The sequence below is a fragment of the Pseudorca crassidens genome, chromosome 9, assembly GCF_039906515.1.
Source record: "Pseudorca crassidens isolate mPseCra1 chromosome 9, mPseCra1.hap1, whole genome shotgun sequence".
Classification (NCBI taxonomy): Eukaryota; Metazoa; Chordata; class Mammalia; order Artiodactyla; family Delphinidae; genus Pseudorca; species Pseudorca crassidens.
The window spans coordinates 16,467,890-16,488,781 of NC_090304.1; the positions used below are offsets into that span (position 1 = coordinate 16,467,890).

General features: G+C 41.2%; 1 protein-coding gene across 2 annotated transcripts in view; it reads right to left on the reverse strand.

Annotated features, from left to right (window-relative positions):
• The window catches only part of HSD17B12 (hydroxysteroid 17-beta dehydrogenase 12), a 189,510-nt gene that overhangs the window by 150,974 nt on the left and 17,644 nt on the right, over nucleotides 1-20,892 (reverse strand). Inside the window, exon 1 of one of the 2 annotated variants that reach the window (XM_067749339.1) lies at nucleotides 11,962-12,263. The exons of the other annotated variant lie outside the window; for it this stretch is intronic. Coding sequence (XP_067605440.1) covers nucleotides 11,962-12,121 — 160 coding nt within the window. The 5' untranslated portion in view covers nucleotides 12,122-12,263. Of the gene's footprint in view, nucleotides 1-11,961; nucleotides 12,264-20,892 lie in introns of those variants that run through there. 2 annotated transcript variants of the gene reach the window in all.

Consider the following 20,892-nt stretch of genomic DNA (forward strand, 5'->3'; position numbering starts at 1 on the left):
TACTACCAAAGAGATTTTCCAGGAAATTCAGTTCAATGTCCCCAAAAAGACTGAAGGCTCTAGAAAGCGTGGGTTCATTTTTTCGGGCCTTTAAAATAACAAAAGTACATTTTGGTCAACACATCCTAGAATTCAGTTTTTTCACTCATTCATCTCAGCCTTACCAATTAGCAAGGTTTTACTGAAACTTTCATTGGAAGAGTCTTTCTTACTAAAAGAAAGCCTACTTGTAACAATTTTACAAAGACTTGGGGAAGGATAATAAATATATTACAAAAAATCCATTAATATTGAAATGTTTATTAAATCTGGCAAAGTGGTTGATTTCCTACAGCAATTTCCTAACACATGTATGAAGGAAGATTAGCTTATTACCAATGCTACACAAGGACATCTCTGCTCTCACTGCATTTCACACTTTCAAAACTGTTATCCCAGCTCTGCTACAATAATTCCATAACCAGTCTTTGTCTAATCAGCCTGGGTTTAATTTTAATCTAGCTTTTTAGGTGTCACTTGAGATTTTAAAACAAAGAGGAAAAAAGGTGTACAAATTATTTTGTAAAACATAACCAAAAGAATACAAAAAGCAAAGCAAAACACCCCATCCCCATCAAAATATAATTCAAAGAAAATATATTCATTCACTACATATTATTTATTGTGCACTCTCGAGGGGCTTGTAGTTTAGAACAGTCATGCGTGCAAGCACAGACACACACACAAACAACCAAAAAGGTAAAGTGTGGAAAAGCCCACAAAAAAGCACAAAACAAGCACTATCAGAGTTCCAAAAGTACATGATGGCTTCCATGTGGGCAGCTGCACATAAACATTCAGAATCTGGACTCTGAAAAGCAGGTAGAATTTCATGAACAGGAGGAGTAAGGAAGAGTGAACAACAAGAAAGAGCACTCCAGGCAGAGAGAGATCAACATTCAACAACACTGAAACTACTGAATGTCTCTGCACAAGCAAAAGGACACAGAAGCAGAAAGAAGCGGTAAGTACAGGCACTTCTGGGACACAAAGACATTCAGGGCAGTCTAGTTCCAGGGTCTATACTATGATAACTTCTTCCTGAGGTTATAGTCTATATTTTGTTTTTAGACTAAATAATTTCATTTTTAGAGGTGGGGAGACCACTAATATTTCTTAGATTTACAACTAATAAGAGAATATAGAAAGAGAAGATAATTCCCCACAAAAAATACATTATCCCTCAAAAACACTGGAATACCTGAATATTTTCATTCATTCAACAACTATGTATTAGCACCTATTCTGTGCAGGCTCTGTCCTAGGCACTTGAGATACATAAGTGAACTAGAGAGACAGATCTTTGTCTTCATGGTGCTTCCATTCTAACAGAGGTAGACAAACAAGAAATGTCATAAATGAGCAAAGTATACAGTATGGGAGATGGTGACAAGTGCTATGACAAAGAGCACAAGTAGAGCAGGGGAACGGGGATCAGAAGGGTGGAAGAGATCAGTCTGTAAGTTTAAAGGTAGGAGGGAAGGTTTCAGTGAGAAGATGATATTTGAGCAAAGACTGGAAGGAAGGAAGAAGACTCAGCCACATGCATATCTGGGGAAGAGCATTCAGGAAGAGGGAATAACCAAAGGCCAAGGCAGCAATGCCAAGCATGTTCAAGGAAGAAGGGGAATGTGGCTAGGAGGGAGGGCAAGACATGGGCAGAGAGGAGATCAGAGGTAAAAGAAGGCAGGATTCAGGTGGTCAAAAGCCTTGTCAACCATAGGAAGAATCTGGGGTTTTCATCTAAACAGGATGAGATGGGAGACTGGAATTGAGGTATATACACTATTGATACTATGTATAAAATAGACAACTAATGAGAACATACTATATAGCACAGGGAACTCTACTTAATGCACTATGGTGACCTAAATGGGAAGGAAATCCAAAACAGAGGGATATATGTATACGTATAGCTGATTCATTTTGCTGTACAGTAGAAACACAACATTGTAAAGCAACCATACTCCAATAAAAATTAATTTAAAAAATAAATAAATAAACAGGATGAGAAGACACTGGAGGGATCTGAGCAAAGGATCACATGATCTGACTAGAGCTTTTCAAGGATCACTGGCTGCTCTGTAAGAACTGATTATAGGGGAGCCAAGGTGGAATCAGAATGACAGGAGGCTGTTATAATAATCGAGGCAAGAGATTTGGATGGCTTACACCAGAGTGGTAGAAGGAACTGGATACTGGATATTTTGAAGTTAAAGTCAGTAAGATTTCCTAATAGACTGTATGTGGGTGAGAGAAGAAGAGCTGAAAATGACCCAAGGTTTTTACAATGTAGTTGAAAAGTTGCACAGAACCAGATTTTTCTAAGTCCATCGTATCTCAGGTTCACTAATGGGGACCATATTTCAAGGAACCACTTAGTAAATCTTTTCACAAAGGAAGCAATTCTCCTGGAGTACTGTGAATCACCTCCTAATCAATCTATTCACAGCTTCAGATTTCCAATAGTTTATCTGCTGAGTGAACTACATTATTTCTTGGTTTCAACAATCCCTTTTCATCAAATAAGAGCAATGTATACAAATAAAGATGTCTTAAATATATGTTACTTGGCATCCATAAAAACACACAAGATGTTACATGAGAACCTCATTTACATCTCATTTCACTGTCATAATAACCCTGAAAAGTAACAGCCCTATTTACTAGATGAAGAACGTTATGCTCAGAGGTTAGCAATCTTTGTCCAAGGTCAAACTTCTTAGCAAGTAGCAAAGCTCAGACCTGCTGTACTGACCCTAAAGCCAATCTTCCCGTTAGCGCTACTGTTCCCCAATGTCATACTCCTGAGAAGCAGTAATTGTTCAAAATCTTTAGTTTTCTAGTCTTTCCTCCCTTCCCCCAATGACTAGATCATTTAAGTAGAAATAACTTCACTTAACAGTGGTAAGGATAACTTTTCAGAAACTGGATAGTCTCCCTGGAATTGCCAGTTAGAGACCAGGCAAACACGTTTTTTCACCAGACAAAATGAATAAGAAAACAAAGCATTCGGATGTGTGGCAGGCTCCTCAACAAACACGTTTTTTCACCAGACAAAATGAATAAGAAAACAAAGCATTCGGATGTGTGGCAGGCTCCTCAACTATCACACCACAGTTCTATGGAGTGACCTCGAGAAAGCAATAACCCAGTTTCAGGGTTCATTCAATGTTATCATCCAGTCCCTGGTCAAGAGTAGAACTTCCCATACCACAGTGATTAGATTTTCCCCCAGGGAGAAATAGTCTTTGAAAGATGATAACCAGAAAGTGCACAAAAATGGCCTCCCTTACTATAAAGTACGAATTTACATTTTTTAAAGGCAATTTTAACTGAGATTATCTGAATAACCTGCTCTTCTCTATCTCTGTGACAATGCAACAGCTTCAGAAAGATCATAGAAGCAAAAACTTCTGTTTAAAGTTGCAACTCAGGGCTTCCCTGGTGGTGCAGTGGTTAAGAATCCGCCTGCAGGTGACACAAGTTCGAGCCCTGGTCCAGGAAGATCCCACGTGACGCGGAGCAACTAAGCCTGTGCACCACAACTACTGAGCCTGTGCTCTAGAGCCCGCAAGCCACAGCTACTGAACCCGAGTGCCACAACTACTGAAGCCTGAGCACCCAGAGCCCGAGCTCCACCAGAGAAGCCACCAAAATGAGAAGCCCACACACCACAATGAAGAGTAGAACCCTCTCTCCACAACTAGAGAAAGCCCACTTGCAGCAACGAAAACCCAACGCAGCCAAAAATAAATAAATAAATTTACTTAAAAAAATAAAGTTGCAACTCAGCATTACCCTTCTGCTTAAAATCCCCACAATTGTCTTCCATGTTCTTAAACAGCCCTGCTCACTGCCCCTGAGCCCCTCTCCACTCCCATCTTACATCATGCCTACCCTTCCTTGGCTCCAAGTGCTCAGGCCTTGTTTTAAGGGGACCCTGCTCTTTCCCACCTCAGGAGCCTAGCACCTGCTGGTCCCTCTGCTCTGTCTGCTACTCTTCACTTCCCTTCAGATCTCAGCTCAGTCATCACTCTGACCTTCTTTCACAAGCTCCCATAGAACCAAGTGTGTCTGCTTTCCACCACTTAACAGGGCAGTTTGTTTCTGATTCCTGTTTGCCGTCCCACTGGTCTGTTACAAGGTCCATGGCCAGCCTCAGGAGGATGTGGACGGTGGGTGGACAAATGAACAGTGTTGGATCACACTCTCCACCAAGATGGTGAAGGCTTCACCCTCCCTGCCTCCTAGCCTTAATCGTAATCTATCCCAGAAGGCAGAGATATAAATTGCTATATTTTAATATTTTTATGTTCAGGAAAGATGAGCAGGAGAGAAATGGAATAAAGGATCTGTGCTACAGACTGAATTCATATGCTAGAAACAAAAATGTATATGTTGAAATCCTAACCCCCTCAATATAATGGTTTTGGGAGGTGACTGGGTCATGAGGGTGGAGCCCTAACAAATGGCATCAGTGCCCTTATAAGACACCCCAGAGAGCTCCCTGGCCCCTTGTCATGTGAAGACAGAACAAGAAGACAGCTATCTATAAACTAGGATGCAGTTCCTCATCGGAGACCGAATCTGCCAGCACCTTGATCTGACTTCCCAGCCTCCAGAACTGTGAGAAATGTTTGTTGTTTAAGCCACCTAGCCTATAGTATTTTTGTTATAGCAGCCCAAACGAACTACGACACACTATTAAATTTCTTTTAACTTATCCTTATCTACAAATGGCTTTAAAGGCAATGGAATTGATCTATTCAAACCCACTTACCAATGTATTCTCACTAACCAAATCTTTCAATAATTTTTTTCTGAAACTGAAAGAAATCATCCTCAACCAACAAAAACAAACAGAAAATTAGTTTTGAAGCTCAATACTCTCACTTGAGTGAGAGTAGCAAAGGTAATCTCAGTTTGCTGAAGATGCAGCCAGCCAGCTATTAACCTTTTCTTACTAAGCCTTATCTTGTCAATTAGCTCAAGTGATTAGTATATAATGCTACAAAGGCTAATAATATTACTAATAAGTTATTAAGCATTTATGTACTAGGCACTGCACCACCTGTTTTACACAGAATAAGTATTCTCATTTACCCTTCACAACAATCCTATGAAAACAGATGCCAGTATTATCCCCATTCTGTAGATGAGGAAAGTGAGGCTCACAGATGTCTACTACCTTACTCAATGTTACACTCTAGTTTAAAGTAGAGGAGCTAGAATCCAAGTCTAGATTTGAGTCTCCGAGTCTCAGGTTTGATCCTTAAATAGGAAAATTATTATTGCACAGAAAGGAAGACGAAGAACAGAAAAAAAAAAAAAAAAAAAAGGAAGCAGGAGACAATGGAGGCTGGTGTGAGGTTGGAGGAAACAGCTCAGAGTACAGAGGCTGAATTACTAATTCCAGGAAACCATCCTCTTTGGTTTTTCCTCCAAATAAGACCAGGGCATGCTTTTAGGGCCGATCCTCCAGTTGCATCTGTTTCCTCTTACACAGCTCTAGCCCTAGTGCTTTAAGGTTGCCGCTGCTAACTCCAATCTGGAGACTGTTCCATTTAGGCCTATGGACTCCCTTTTCAGAGATGAAGTGAAGAATTAATAAATATCTTCAAGAACTTTTATGACTAAGTTCATCTGTTTCTCTGCCCTCCACCACCTGGCTGCTTTAAAAAAACAGAACAACCAAACAAAAAAAACAACTTTTTAAAAAAACACTGCGATCAACATCAAAAACAAACTCACCAGCAAGAACAGGTCTACCAGAATGTCAACAAGGAGCATATTACACTAACCAAGCTGGACCTCCGGAGATTCACTAAATCCATTTGAGAACGCCAGACTGATAAACAGAAAACAGCATTCAAGGTCCGGTCCAGCCATATTGATGACAGTCAAACCCTTCGCTTTGTTAAGCACCTTGAGCGCCTTTCCAATGTGTTCCCATGCAACAAGATTCATGGTTACAAAAAAAAAAAAAGATTCATGGTTACAAATCTGAAGAAAATCCCAAGGTACTTGATTCCAAAATGTGCTACTTATCCTGCAATGGTTCCAGAATTACCAAGCATGTCCAGATTTGAAAGTGTGCCTTAAATCAAAAAGCAGTAAAGTTCCTAAGGTATAAAGGAATCCACCCCAAGTATCCATGTAGTCTGTAAGCCAATCCCCACCACACACAGCATGTAGATGTTGCATAAAGGACAACTTGGCTTTGCATCCTGATCCTGTAACTCACCAGCTATGAAACCACAGACGAAGTCATTTACCTAAGCCCCTGTTTCCTTCTCTGTACACTGGGGATTTTGGAGCACAACTCAAAGAGAAATTAATGATAATCTATATGAAGTGCCTAGAACACTTCAAGCATTCAATAAGTGATAGTAATATTTCTTCTGGACTTGCCAAGTTAAATAACATTTCATACATACATATGTACATACATAATCATGTGGTACCTCAAAACTTAGTTAAAGAAAGGGACCCACTGTCAGTGGGCCCTGGTCACTCAAGTAGCCTTCAACAGTTTGAGGTAACTAGACCAATCCTGCATAGCTGTCCAATGTAAAAACAGAAATTACACACCACACCTGATTTTGAGAATCTGATTCTTGGAGCTTGGCTAAGCAGAGCCAGCTTTGATGAATGGCTTTTCCACAGAAGAACCCCACCACCCCATACCCCTTTTTTTTTTGCAGTACACGGGCCTCTCACTGTTGTGGCCTCTCCCGTGCGGAGCACAGGCTCCGGATGCGCAGGCTCAGCAGCCATGGCTCACGGGCCTAGCCGCTCCGCGGCATGTGGGATCTTCCCAGACCGGGGCACGAACCCATGTCCCCTGCATCGGCAGGCGGACTCTCAACCACTGCGCCACCAGGGAAGCCCTCCCATACCCTTTTTAAGTCCTCATTGTCTACTGAATTAGGAAAACCCTGCAATACTACAAAGCCAAATGAGTTCCATCACTTTGGAAAATCTCAGGGATCTGACAGTGCAGATGTGCAGAGGGCAAAATGCAGAGAAGAAGACCCTTTGCAAAATCTAACTCACTCCACAGAATGGACTATTTTTTGTTGTTGTTGTTAAACTTCATAGTTTATTTGGATTTCTTTAGTTTTCCTTTTTTTTAAATTAATTTTTATTGGAGTATAGTTTGCTTTATAATGTGTTACTTTCTGTTGTATAGAAAAGTGAATCCGCTATACATATACATATATTCCCTCCTTTTTGGATTTCCTTCCCCGCAGAATGGAATATTAATCAGCAATTTAAAAAAAAAAAAAAAGGGCTTCCCTGGTGGCGCAGTGGTTGAGAGTCCACCTGCCGATGCAGGGGACACGGGTTCGTGCCCCGGTCCAGGAAGATCCCACATGCCGCAGAGCGGCTGGGCCCGTGAGCCATGGCCATTGGGCCTGTGCATCCGGAGCCTGTGCTCCGCAACGGGAGAGGCCACAACAGTGAGAGGCCTGCGTACCCAAAAAAAAAAATGAAGCCACTGAAACATGCCACAACATGAAGGAACCTTGAAAACACTGTGCTAAATCAAAGAAGCCAGCCATCAAAAACTTCACATTATCTCATTCCATTTACATGAAATATCCAGAATAGGGAAATGTATATTGACAGAAAGAGGGGGTGGGAATGAGGGAGTGACAGCTAATAGGTACAGGGTTTCTTTTAGGAAGATGAAAATGTTCTAAAATTAGGTTATAATGATGGTTGCGCAACCCTATGAATATAATAAAAACCTTGACTTGTACACTTTAAAATGGGTAAACTGTATGGTCTATGAGTTATATCTCAATAAAGCTATTTTAAAAATCTAACTCATTAACTGATTAGTGGATCCTTCATTCTTTGCTGCCTGGAGCTATATCCTCTCCTTTAGAAACTAAGAGCTCAGAGTTGCACCTATCACCTCCACTTTATTTTTTATTTTTTTATTTTTTTTGAAGATTATTTATTTATCTGGCTGTGTTGGGTCTTTGTTGCTGTGCACGGGCTTTCTCTAGTTGCAGCGAGCGGGGGCTACTCTTCCTTGTGGTGCATGGGCTTCTCATTGCGGCGGCTTCTCTTTGTTGCAGAGCAGGGGCTCTAAGCGTGCCGGCTTCAGTAGTTGCAGCACGTGGGCTCAGTAGTTGTGGCTCACGGGCTCTAGAGCACAGGCTCAGCAGTTGTGGCGTACGGGCTTAGTTGTTCTGTGGCATGTGGGATCTTCCCGGACCAGGGCTTGAACCCGTGTCCCCTGCATTGGCAGGCGGATTCTTAACCACTACGCCACCAAGGAAGTCCCCACTTTATTTCTATATCAATCATTTCAGATAAACTCCAATGATGGAAACTTGCTCAAATAAATGCAAAATGTGTCTACGCTCAAACCAAATTCTACAGATTACATTCTCTGTTGCTCCACAGCAAGGACTATTCACTTCTTAGCACAAACTGACCACTTCTGTTAGCAATCTTCTTTTCATTACTTGCTACAGTGACCTTCAAACAACTTGAAGCTCCACTTTCACAGGATCTCTTTGTTCTTGGAAAAGATACAGAAAGTATCACATGACAATGGCAGGCAAGAGAGCCTCACCTCCTAAATTGGCTAAATCCACCTGCTAGGGACCTAGTGAAATCACCGTAATTCACTTGAGTGGGACTGTTACTGGAGAGAACTAGGGAAGGAATGACCCAGCTCTTGATTAGAAGATGAAGGAGATAAATTAGAGGATGGGCCGTGTAATGGATGGTCTTAAAAACCTACTAGACTAAGAAATCTGTGGTATGGAATATTTTTACAGATTGCAAAGCACAACTGTATTTCGGGGATTTTCCAAGGTTTTTTTTTTTTTTTTTTTAAACGTCTAGAAGAGCTTATATCTGATCAATATGCCAGTTAATGTGGGAAAAGACAAAAATGAGGACCCACAGTCCCTGCCTCTCAGATTCTAAAATCTGAGGGGGAGAAATTAAACATACTCACATACAGAGACTTAAGAATGACAAGTATAAAAATGTACTACCAACTCAACTCATATTGTTATGTAATACTTAAAATAATTGGTTATGGAAAGGAAGATGTTAAATAAACATCAGTATTAAAAACTTAGGCAATGCCTCCCTAATGACACCAAGGTGCCCTAAAACCAAGTTCCCTTATTGAGTTTATGATTAATCTCTTTACCCAAAACTTTATTCCTTCTCTGGTCCCCTCTGACCTCAATCCTGTGCTAACTGAACACTAATCAACCAGAGTCAGATGACTGAAACTGCCACTGTCCATATAACATCATTAATGTACTAAAACTGCTGTTGTCAATGACATCATTAACGTATAAACTCAGGTTGTTTCTCCACTACAAGATGAGCTCACAGGCCCCTGAGCCACGGACCACCTGGCCTGGGAATCATAAACCAGAGACACCCTCACTCCCAAAACTATGATTAGGAAATGTCACAGAAATGTCCCTATGATGATTAACCCCAGCCTCTCTGTTCTTTCCCGTGGGGAAAAAAAAAAAAAAGAAAAAGAAAAAACAGAACCTTAAACTCAAAGACCAAGTTGAAGTGGATCTGAGGCTTGTCTCCCACTCCCCTGCTTGGTGTCCTGCAAATAAACCCTTACTTTGTTGCAAACACTTACTGTCAGAGTTTGGCTTTCAGCACCACAGGCACAAGAGCCCTTGCCTGATTACATTAATAATTGGTTGAACAAATTACCTATTTTTAATCACAATTTAACCCTAATTATTCAAGTGTCATCTCTGCTTGTTTGTTTTTCAAATTATTTCAGTTTTTCTTTGTTTTTCAAAGATTCCCTGAATTTGGAGAGAAAAAGGAAGACGTATTTTCTTTTAAGATCCAGGCCCCCACATGTAAGTAATGTTAAAAATAACAACTTCATTATTTCTTCTACTTAAATACTTAAAAAAGACAGTTTTCCCAACAAGTGAACTGGACAACATTTCACTTTATGATACTATGATCCTCTCTGTTATATCCCAGTGTTCTAGTTCAAATTTCATTTCCAAATCTTTTAAACATTGCCCTTAATTTATCAAACATCCTTCCTCTGGGGCCAAATCTTTTCAATATAAATAATACTTATGAAATGACAATGTCATATCACTTGGTTTTTTACTATGGATTCATATACAGATGACTTGGTCCCTTTGAGTTATTAGCCACTATGGTCAATTTTAGATGGTTAAAAAAAAAGTTATTACCATAAGTCTTTGCTTACAAATTACAAAACTTATTCATCTTGATATATGATTTCCTAAAGCACTAGAGTCTTGTTCAAAAGTCAACAAGCGGACTTCCCTGGTGGCGCAGTGGCTAAGAATCCGCCTGCCAATGCAGAGGACATGGGTTCAAGCCCTGGTCCAGGAAGATTCCACATGCGTCGGAGCAGCTAAGCCCACGTGCCACAACTACTGAAGCCCGCACACCTGGAGCCCGTGCTCCGCAACAAGAGAAGCCCCAGCAATGAGAAGACTGCGCACCGCAACGAAGAGTAGCCCCGCTCACCACAACCAGAGAAAGCCCACGCAAAGCAACGAAGACCCAACACAGCCTAAATAAATAAAGCCTTCATTTAAGAAAAAACAAAGTCAAAAAGCAAGTTTTCCAAACCTGACAACCAAGAATTTGGGCTTATCAACCGTAAAATTACAATCTTGATTATAATCAAGCTGAGCACTTCACTTGCTTTTTCAACGATCAAAAGACAATTAAGTGACTTTTTAAAATATGTATTATGTTAATAGCTGCTTCACATATTCATTCCTACTTGAGATGTTTTCTCCTTTTGTTGCTGTCCCAAAATGTTAATTTATTATGTTTTTCCTACTAAGTTGTTGAAATGTTTTTGAGTGAATAAAGTTCAGAACATGGAGTGACATTATTTGTGTACCTTATTTGAGCCTAGTCTGAAAGCAACCCCTAACCACTCCAAAATTCAATAAAATGCTTTGTGAAGTGTACATTCAATTATAAAACAGCAGAATGAATAATCACATCGGAGAACGGCATATCACTCGGTTTAAAAAAAAAGCTAAAAGAAACAAAAAATAAGGAAAGAAAATCAACAAAAAAGGCAGAAAAAGAAAAACAATAAGCGCAAAACTTTCCTCAGATGTTTCCCAACTTCTCCAATCCGACCTTTCTCCTCCATCCTCAAAATCCCCCGACTAGATGGAACAAGACCTGTTTGTTTAGCTCACTCTTTCTGGGAATACTTTTTCCTGCAAATGTCCTTCTGCCGAAAGTATTTCCGATTTCTACATGAAGAGTACCGTTTTGCAGAAGCAATAATTCTTGCTACTCATTAGGACTCCAGAACAGTTTACCAATTTTTTTTGTAAATTACCTGAACTAGGCCGAATCCAAGGTTCCAAAGAGCAGAAAGTCTTCTGAAATTCTATGTCCTCTTCCTCCACCCTCGCCTCCCAAAAGGCAACAGAATACTTTTCATCCTAAGCACAGGGCCAGTATTCAAGCCAAAGACTTTGTTTTAAAAACACTCATAAGGGGCGAGCCAAGGTGCGTAGAGTGCGACTAAGGAAGCAAGCAGCAAGGCGACTAACTCCGTGAACCCGGAACGGCTTAAAGGACACAAGCCCCAGGGAGTTCAGGCCAGATTTCTCCCGCGCCCACCAACTGGCCCTTTAGATTCGCTGACTTAAGCCAGCAATGTATTTAGTATTTAAAAACTCTAGAAGTCTAAGCAAGCCAGAAAATGGCTTAGGGGACAGGCGGGTATGCGGGACGCAGGAATCTCAGAATGGAGGAGAGGGGAGCTGGGGACGGGAAGGCCAAGCGCTGGGCCCAGAAGTGGTCAGCGCGTACCAGGCCCGGCCGGGAGCCGCGCGAGCCGCAGCAGGAGCGAGGGGGCCGGCGGCCCTCGATTCGACTCACCTGCCCATTCACCGAGCCCCGGTCCGACCCCCGGCTCGTGACCCAAACCCCAGACCCGAAGGGCCGTGAAGAGCGAGCACGAGATGCGCAGAGCCAGGTAGGCCACGGTGCCCGCGCCCACCCAGTATAGGAAGCCGGCGGCAGGCAGAGCGCTCTCCATGGCTTTCAACCAGGCCTCACTACCTTCGTGAATGGAAAAAACAAACGAATGAATGCAGGAAGAGGCGCCGGCCGTGAAGATGAGGACTACCGTAATAGGCGCTGCTCCTACACAGCTTTGGGCCTAAACCCCGCCCATGGCACCACATCCGTGCCGCCATTGGTGATCTATCTTTCTCTCTGCCTGTAGTGCGTCGGTCATTGGCTGACCCTAGTTTCACTGCCCCGCCCACGACCCCTCCTTGCTCTCACCGAGCAGCGTTTCCGTTCTAAGGAGGCGGATCGCTCAGCTGCCAATCAAACTTCAGTCCCGCCCAACGTGTCCCCACGCCCCCAGGATTCAGCCAGAGGGTTGCAAGTCTCACCGCCGCCAAATCGCTCAGGTCTCTCATTGGCTGGAGAAGGCCTCGCGATTACCGAAGGTTGTGCTCCGATTGGCCAATCAGACCCAGTCTGGTTTGAGCTTGGGTTTGAGGAGGGAATGGGGTCAGAGACACCGGTAGTGAATGAGAAGATTGTAGAAAGAAGTGGAGCCATGGTTTTATTTTCACATCTTTGTTAAATGTGCTGTCGTTGTTCCCGTAAGCTTTTCCGAATATAGGTTTGCATCTCCTGTTTCTGTGCCGTCCCCACGACACACCTTCGCTCCGGTTATACAGCCTTACGGAGGGCCTTCTAAATGCCAGGCGTCCCTCCCGCGCGGAGCATTAAATAACATAGTTCCCAATGTCTTGGAGTTCAAGGCAAATAACTTCATGGCGTCAAATGACTATAATACGCAATGGCATAAGAGCTATAAAATGAATGAAAGATGCATTATGGGAATACAGCTTGATGAACAGTTAGATGGGGGAAGGGCTCCATGTTTTAACTGGACTTAAAGGACTATAGAGATTTTTCTTTTACTTTCCTTTTGTATTTCTTTTTTTTTTTGGTGGGGGGGCGCGGGGGAGTGGTGAGACGGTACAAAAGTGCACAGTCCAAGTACAGATATGAAAACCACCTCAGCAAAGTTCCAGAGAAGTAGGACCACAAGGTAAATTTAAGAAATTGTGTAATGCCATATAGTGCTTCACACGTATTCCCTCATCCTCCCATCAAGAGTTTTTCTTTCTTTTTCTGGCAGGGATTTGGGAATCATATAAGATACCTAATATTTTTTCTTAGCCAGTAGGGGCTGCTGATTCAAGACTTGAGAGTTTCTTAAAAGGCAGAGACTTAAGGGTAATAATTCTAAGGGTCAACATTTCAACACATCGTGAAGCTAAAGTCATAATTTTATAATATTTACTTTAAGAGCCTTATCTCTCCCTGCCCAACCCCCTCTCTCCTCCTCTTATAGGATTAATTAGATATAACCTCTTACAGGATTATATATTATTTCTCCACTCCCTCTTATAGGATTAATTAATGTTCTTCATAAACTGTCAGTTGTCCAGCAGAATTCAGCCATGTGAGTTGAGCTGGCACCATATTTTGTTTTAATTGAATTTGATATCTTTGGCTGGGGCTGCCTGTCCAATTCAACTGAAGTCTCACCACTCCTCTCCCTCTCCTTCATCCTCTCTCTCTTGTCAAAACCTTTGCCTACAGTACAGCCCCAAATTTATATATCCCAATTCATCATTGCTCACCAAAAAAGGTCCCTCCAGATATTCAATCCCATTCTTCTTAGAATAGGATGGAAGGAGGGGAAAAGAGTTACATAAACTAAAAATACATATTTTGTTGCATTTGTATGTATGTACTGTATGCATATATAGCTCACACTACAATTTATGATTATTGGGAACACTATGCTGTGAATCCATAGGACCTAGAATAGTACCTGGAACTTGGAGACACTCAAATATCCAACAGATAAGTAGAAGTAAAGATTCATTCATTCAACAAACACTATTCTGGGAATTCCCTGGCGGTCCAGTGGTTAGGACTCTGCGCTTTCACTGCCGAGGGCCCGGGTTCAATCCCTGGTCAGGGAACTAAGATCCTGCAAGCCTCCCAGCACAGCCAAAAATATATATATTATTCTGCTCTAATTATGTACCAGTAACTGAACTCAGTACTAGGTATACAATAGTGAAAAAATGGTCAATTCTTAATCCTCATCCTATTTTATCATTCAGCAGTGGGTGGCCACTGTTTTCCTCACCAGCTGCTCCTTCCCAGAGTCCTTTGCTGGTCCTTGCTCTTGATGACCCCTAAATCTTGCAACGCCCTTGGGCTCAGACCCCAGCTCTCTTCACTTCTCTACATTTTATCTAGTCCCTTGCTTTTTTGCTTGTTGGTTTGTTTTTGTTTGTTTGATCTTGGCCACACCACGCAGCTTGCAGGATCTCAGTTCCATGACCAAGGATTGAACCTGGGCCGTGGCAGTGAAAGCACCGAATCCTAACCACTATACCACCAGGGAACTACCATAGTCCCTTGTTTTTAAATATCAACTGTAAGCGGATAATTTCCAAATGTCTCTAGCCAGACCAGAGTGTGTATACACACACACACACACACACACACACACACACACACACATCTCCACCTGCCTACCCAACATCTCCACTCAGATGTACAATAAAAATAAACACCTCAAATTTAACATTCAAAGCATAACTCTACTCCAACCATACACACACCCCTCCCTTCCCCTGTTAAAGGCACCACTATATACCCACTTCTGAAAGCCCAAAATCTAGGGGTCAACCTTGATTTGATTTTTTGCCTTTCCATTGCATTCCGGTATCCAATTCTTAAGCAAGTCTTTTTCATTCTACCTCCAAAATATACCTTGACAGGCCACTTCCCCCACTTCTGCTCCTACCAACCTAATCCAAATGACAAGTATTCCTTACCTGGAATATGGCAATAGCCTCCTAACTCGTCCCCCGAAGCCTGTGTTGGCGTTTGTTCTCCATGAAGCAACTAGAATTTTTTTTAAGAAAATTCGATATTTCTTTCGCTCAAATCCCTTCACAGACTTCACATCACGTTAACAAAATCCTCCAACACCAGCTTAACCACCCTGACCTTTCCAGCAGTATCAACCACCCTCTCCTATGTTCACTTGATTCCAGCCACACTTTTTGCAGTTTCTCAGATAAGTCAAGTTCATTTCAATCTCAAAGTAGTTTCACTTCTTGTTCCCTCTCCCTGGAACCTCTTACCTTCTATTTCCCAAGACTCAGTCCTTTACATCATTTAGACTTTTGCTCACCACTTGTGATTTTCACTGACTGACCTACATAAATAGACCAAATAGCCTGTCTCCTTTGCCCTGTCACTACTTATCCTTTTACCCTAATTTGTTTTCCTTATAACACTTAATGTTTTCAAATTCTTTGATTAATTTTTGTTCATCTTCCCAATAGCATGTTAAGTTCATGAGGACAGTGATCTTTTATTGTCCATCCCTGTTCTCTTCACCTCAGATGTGCACCTAAGAGTGCTTGACACTTAGTAGGTATTCAATAAATTCCCATTGAATGGATGAATGATGAATGAAGGAGAACAGTTTAGCAGGAGAGACAGACATTAAGCAAATATCCAACTAATTATATGGTAAAAATTGTAATAAGTACAAAGAAGAAAAGAACAGGGCTTAAGGAAAGAGGATAGGTGGGGAGAGGAGACTGCCCTGAAAGGCCTTTCTAAGGAAGTAGCATTTAAACTGGATCTAAGGATAAGCAGAAATTAATTTGGCAAAGAGTGGAGTGGAGGAGAGGAGAGGAAAGAGCAACAATACCTGTTAATGGTTTTGAAGAATACACATATGTGTCTCTAGCACCTACCATAGCATCTGACATAAAATTAAACAGGCATTAAAAAATAATTGTTGATTTTGGATTTTTCTTAATAAATAAAGACAGGTACCATAGAAATATACTTTCCATTTCTGTTAGAGTTCATATTAAGTATGTTATTTTAACTCAAGGAATATTGAAGATGGAAACCACCTCATTTTGATATCTGTTCTTTTTCTATAAAATCTGCGCACTACCCATGCAATTAACAGGAATAATTTTTATTAAAAATGTACACATTTATTCTGATCACCTCAACTTCCTTTTAGGAATATTAATTATTCTATTGATTAAAAGTTAAAAAAAAGAGGCTTCACAGAGTGAAGTGGTACATGACAGAGTTAAGCCCTTTCTGGTTCAGACAATTACACACTTTTGGAAATGAACAACAATCCTTTGCCCCTGGAAAAAATTTATGAACCACTAAAAACACTAATACATACAGGAACCTATGGTGGTCTACTCCTATTCAGCAGTATTCTGTGCTAAAATTTAATATAGACCACGGTTCCCAGAGATTGGTAGAAACATATGAAACCATTAAAAACTCTCCGAAGAGGGAGCAAAACTATAAAACTTTGGGCTTGGTGTCAGGGAAATCTGGTACAAGATCCTACTTCTACCTCTTATTAGCTGTATGATCTTGGGTGGATTTAGCTACTAAGCATTCAAATTCTACGTCTGTAAAATGCGGCAGTACTACTTAAGCAGTGATTGGCACAGAGATATTGTGTTCAGAGAGGCTGGTACTACTTTTATCCCCATTTTACAGATGAGGAAAGTGAGGCTTAAAACATTTACATAATTTTCCTATAGACACAGAGAAACTAAGTAGTAGAATTGGGATCTCAATTTAAAAGCTGTGGTTGAGAAAACCATAATCTGAAAGGATATACACACCCCAATGTTCATTGTAGCACTATTTACAATAGCGAAGACATGGAAGCAACCTAAATGTCCATCATCAGAGGAATGGGTAAAAAAGATGTGGTACATATATACAATGGAATACTACTCAGCCATAAAAAAGAATGAAATAATGTTATCTGCAGCAACATGGATGGATCTAGAGGTTATCATACTAAGTGAAGTAAGTCAGAGAAAGACAAATATATGATATCACTCATGTGTGGAATCTAATTTAAAAAATGAAGATACAAATGAACTTATTTACAGAACAGAAACGGACTTATAGATATAGAGAACAAACTTATGGTTACCAAAGGGGAAACATGGCGGGGGAATAAATCAGGGGCTTGGGTTGAACACACACACTACTATGTATAAGACAGATAACCAATAAGGACCTACTGTATAGCACCGGGAACTCTACTCAATATTCTGTGATAACCTATATGAGAAAAGAATCTATAAAAAGAATGAATATATGTATATATATAACTGAATCACTTTGCTGTACACCTGAAACGAACACAACATTGTAAATCAACTATACTCCAATAAAATTAAAATAAAAAAAGAAATGCATGGAAAAAACTGTGATTATTAAATAATTTCTCAATAACTAGATCAGAGAAGGCAACATTTAAAAAAATGCTTAAGGGAGAATAGAACAGTCTCTAGAAATATTTGGTTGTTACACAGATAACATACTCAGACGTAACCACATTGGATTTCAGTCTCATTTATTTAAAAGATTTAGAGTTCAGAATAATCTTTAATATGGAAAAAATGGGAATCAACCAAATTGTATCATATTAATATACCAATATTCCCATTTAATTGTAAATTCATTTGCAGTATTTCTGTAAATTGAGTTCCAGGTCAGATTTTCATGGTGAAATCAGGAGTAGTTCAATATAATGAAACAAAATTCCATAATTAGAGAATTACATAGAAGCTAGGAATTTTTAAGAATACATTACAACAGGGCTTCCCTGGTGGCGCAGTGGTTGAGAGTCCACCTGCCGATGCAGGGGACACGGGTTCGTGCCCCGGTCCGGGAGGATCCCACATGCCGCAGAGCGGCTGGGCCCGTGAGCCATGGCCGCTGAGCCTGCGTGTCCGGAACCTGTGCTCCGTAACGGGAGAGGCCACAACAGTGAGAGGCCCGCGTACCGCAAAAAAAAAAAAAAGAATACAGTACAACAGAGCTGAATCCTTCATTTGTCCGTATAATAAAACTTACATATTTATAACAGTTCTGTCTTCTATCTCATCTTCGTTTAAATGCAGTTCAAAATATTGCACTTAATTTCTCCTTTAAGTCCAGTTGAGGTGTTCAGTTCTAGGTTAAAAAGAAATAGTGCCATGACAAACAAACCTCTGACATTAGAAATTGGGAGGTTTCCAAAAAGTAAAAATTTAATTTCTTTAACAAACAGTATTACCATGACATGAGCATTAACGTTTATATGCTTCAATATTGCATTAACGTTTTCAAAGTGACTTCACATACATTATCCATTCAAACATCATGTTAGCACTCTTATTTTTTCAACAAGGAAGCAAACTCTTTGAGGTGAACTTCTTGCCTAAGAACCACTCTGGTGCAGTAGGCCTGTTTCTAGAACCAGGTTGTCTGCACTAAAAATCCAGTGCTCTTTTCTACTCTATCACCTACTTTATAAGAGAACTTAATGCTCACATTTCATGCAACCTTCTGTAAACATATAAAACTAAACCAATCATTTTGAAACAAATGATTGAAAAAATACAGTTTTAGTATTTTATTTTTTTAGCTTCAAAAGCTCACAGAAGTATATAAAAACCATCCCACCTCATTTCCTATTCCCACTAATGCAGCTGCAATTTGGAGTGCATTCTTCCATTTCTTTTTCTGTGTAATAAAGCTATATGATGTATACAACACACATACTTTTTTTTTTTAGTAAAAAAACTGTGAAGAGGTAGCCAAGATGGTGGCGTAGGAAGACCCTGTACACACCTCTTAGCAAGGACACACCAAAATTACAACTACTTACAGAGCAACTATCTATTTGAATGGCCTGAATATTAGCAGAAAAGATTTTTCACAACTGAAGATATCAAGAAGGAACCACAATGAGACAGGTAGGAAGAATGGAGATGCAGTATAGTCAGGACCCACACACCTGGGTGGGCAACCCACAAATGGGAAAAATATCACAATCATTGAGGTCCTCTCCGTGAAGCAGGGGGCCCAAGCACCACACTGGGCTCCCCAGCCCGAAGGTCGTGCACCTCCTGCACCAGGAAAATGAGCCTCCAGAACATCTGGCTTTGAAAACCAGCAGGGCTTATGTTTGGGAGAGCCAGGGAGCTGTAGGAAACACAAGACTCTGCTCTTAAGAGTGTGCACAAAATCTCACATGCCCCAAGTCCCAGCACAGAATCAGTAGTTTGAAAAGAGCCTGGGTCAGACCCACTGGCTCATCTTGGAGAGTCTCCAGGAGAGGAAAGAGGCAACTGGAACTCCCCCCTGGAAAAAGAGACATTGGTGGCAGCATTTTGGGGAGCTCATTCGTCCCTAATAACACTGCTGCTGGCAAGTGTCCTTTTGTCACCCTCCATCTAGTCTATTAGCACCAGGCACCTGCCCCCACACTTCAGCAGCAGAAGTGGCCCCAATAACCCCTGGACCATGCAGACAGCCTCAAGGGAAGACTACCCCATGCTCCAGCAAGCCCACAGCCACTGCTGGAGGCATTGCCTTGCAGTCAGTCAGGATAGGGGCCAGCCTCACCTACCAAGAGCCCGCAGTAGTCAAGCCCACCACAACAGAAGGGTGTACACATAGGGGGCACCCCTAGAGCATATCGTTCTGATGACCAGAGAGGAGCACACTGCTGAGCCCCATAGAGCAATATGCAAAAGAATCAAACTGGACTACTTTCCCACACCATATAAACTCAGAATGGATTAAAGACTTAAATGTAAGTCCTGAAAGTGAGAAAGGAGGGAAGGGGGCAGAGCACAACCATTAGCTGTTGAGGATACAACAGAAACTGGTTAAAACCTATTAGGCCTAAGATGGTGGAAGATTCAACTTCCGGTAGACTTTGAGCCTCATTATACACTCACTGTAACACATGAGCATGCTAAATGACACACCCACAGGTGCCATGACAGTCCCGAGGTTGACCATAAAAGGCCAAAGAGTAGGCAATGTCCCAATTCCCGGAAATCCCCCCTCCCCCAAAATAGTTGGAATAATCCTCCCACTTGTTAGTCTATGAAAGTACCCAGTCCATAAAAACTAACCATTCCATATTTCGGCACACTGTCACCTTCTGAGAAGGACCACATTCTGCCTATGGAATGTGTATCTCTCTAAATAAACTTGCTTTCACTTTACTGTGGCCCACTCTTGAAATCTTTTCTGCGTGAAGCCAAGGACCCTCACTTGGCGGCCCATCCCAGGAACTCGCCCAAGACCCAGGACATGACCATCTTCTTGTGCCCCATTTTCTTGTAACAAAACCATAAAACTTCTAGAAGAAAATATAGGCAGTATGGTCTTTCTCATTGGTCTTAGAAATTTTTTTTGGATATGTCACCTCAGGCAAGGGAAACCAAAGCAAAAATAAACAAATGGGACTACATCAAACTAAAATGCTTTCCCACAGCAAAGGAAATTATCAAAAACAAAAAGGCTGCCTAATGAATGGGAGAAGATATTTGCAAACAATATGTCCAATAAGGGGTTAATATCCAAAATATATAAAGAATTCATACAACTCAATATCAAAAAAACAAACAACCTGTTTAAAAAATGGGCAGAGGACCTAACTAGACATTTTTCCAAAGTAGACATACAGACGGCCAACAGGCACACGAAAAGATGTTCAATATCACTTATCATCAGGAAAAGGCATGCAAATCAAAACCACAATGAGCTATCACCTCACACCTGTCAGAATGGCTATTGGCAAAAAGACAAGAAATAACAAGTGCTGGTGAGAATGGGGAGAAAAGGGAACCCTCATGCACTGTTGGTGAGATTATAAATTGGTGCAGCCAGTATGGGAAAGAG